The 1131-nt window shown below is 65.2% G+C and overlaps 1 protein-coding gene across 1 annotated transcript; it reads left to right on the top strand.

The window, feature by feature from the left end:
- Positions 1-4: 4 nt before the first annotated feature.
- On the top strand, positions 5-1127 carry LOC108526056 (protein HGH1 homolog; the record flags this gene model as incomplete). The annotated part of the gene is given in 6 exon segments (XM_017866752.1): positions 5-288; positions 367-467; positions 574-618; positions 621-671; positions 871-962; positions 1056-1127. Coding segments are annotated over 6 exon segments (645 nt in total), but the record flags the coding sequence as incomplete, so codon positions are not given.
- Positions 1128-1131: the final 4 nt, after the last annotated feature.

Below are 1131 nucleotides of genomic sequence, written 5' to 3' on the forward strand. Positions count from 1 at the left end.
TCCCGGGCTGCCAGCGCGGCTGCTGGGCCGCGCGTTGGACCCGCAGTGGCCCTGGGCCGAGGAGGCGGCCGCCGCGCTGGCCAACCTCAGTCGCGAGCAGGGTCCGTGTGCCGAGCTGATGGCTGCGCTGGCGGCCGCGGAGCCGGCAGACTCGGGCTTGGAGCGGCTGGTGCGGGCGCTGTGCACGCCCGGCTACAACGCCCGCGCGCCCCTGCACTACCTGGCGCCGCTGCTCTCCAACCTCAGCCAACGCCCTGCGGCGAGGGCCTTCCTACTGGACCCCGACAGGTGAAGCCCAGGGCGCCCGCGCGGGCGGGGAGGGGACAGAAGTTAACGGGGACGGCCCTGAGTGACCCCTCCCAACAGGTGCGTGGTCCAGCGGCTGCTGCCCCTTACCCAGTACCCCGATTCTTCTGTACGCAGGGGCGGGGTGGTGGGAACGCTGCGGAATTGCTGCTTCGAGCACCGTGAGTGGTGGGTGTGGCGGGGGGGCGTCGCCAGGGGTGGGGACTGGACTCCGGGCTGCTCTGGACCGGTCTCCATTCCTGTCTTCCTACCCTCACCGTCCCTCAGGACATCACGAGTGGTTGCTTGGACCTGAGGTGGACATTCTCCCCTTTTGCTCCTGCCCTTGGCTGGGCCTGAGGATTTCTCCGAGGAAGAGATGGAACGTGAGTGGCTAGTGTGGAGCCTCAGACTTGGCCAGAGAGGAGGGAGGCCAGTGGAGGGAGAGAGAGGTGTCCAGGCCACAGGCTCCTTCTGAAACCTTGCAGCAGTGAGTTTGCTGAGCACAGGTGGGACTTACACAGGCAGAGCCTGGCCCAGCTGCCCAGCTCAGGGACACAGTGGCTCCCACACACTCACCCCTAGGGCTGCCTGTGGACTTACAGTACCTGCCACCAGACAAGCAGCGAGAACCTGATGCAGACATCCGCAAGATGCTTGTTGAAGCCATCATGCTGGTGAGCAGGAGCCCTGCTGCAATAAGCACCATCCCTGACACACACACACACATGAGCATGCTGACATCTGGGTAACCTCTTCCATCTCCTCAGCTGACAGCCACAGCACCAGGTCGGCAGCAGGTGCGGGACCAGGGAGCTTACCTGATCCTTCGAGAGCTGCACATCT

This window comes from Rhinopithecus bieti, unplaced genomic scaffold, assembly GCF_001698545.2.
Source record: "Rhinopithecus bieti isolate Rb0 unplaced genomic scaffold, ASM169854v2 scaffold_74359, whole genome shotgun sequence".
In the NCBI taxonomy this organism is placed as follows: Eukaryota; Metazoa; Chordata; class Mammalia; order Primates; family Cercopithecidae; genus Rhinopithecus; species Rhinopithecus bieti.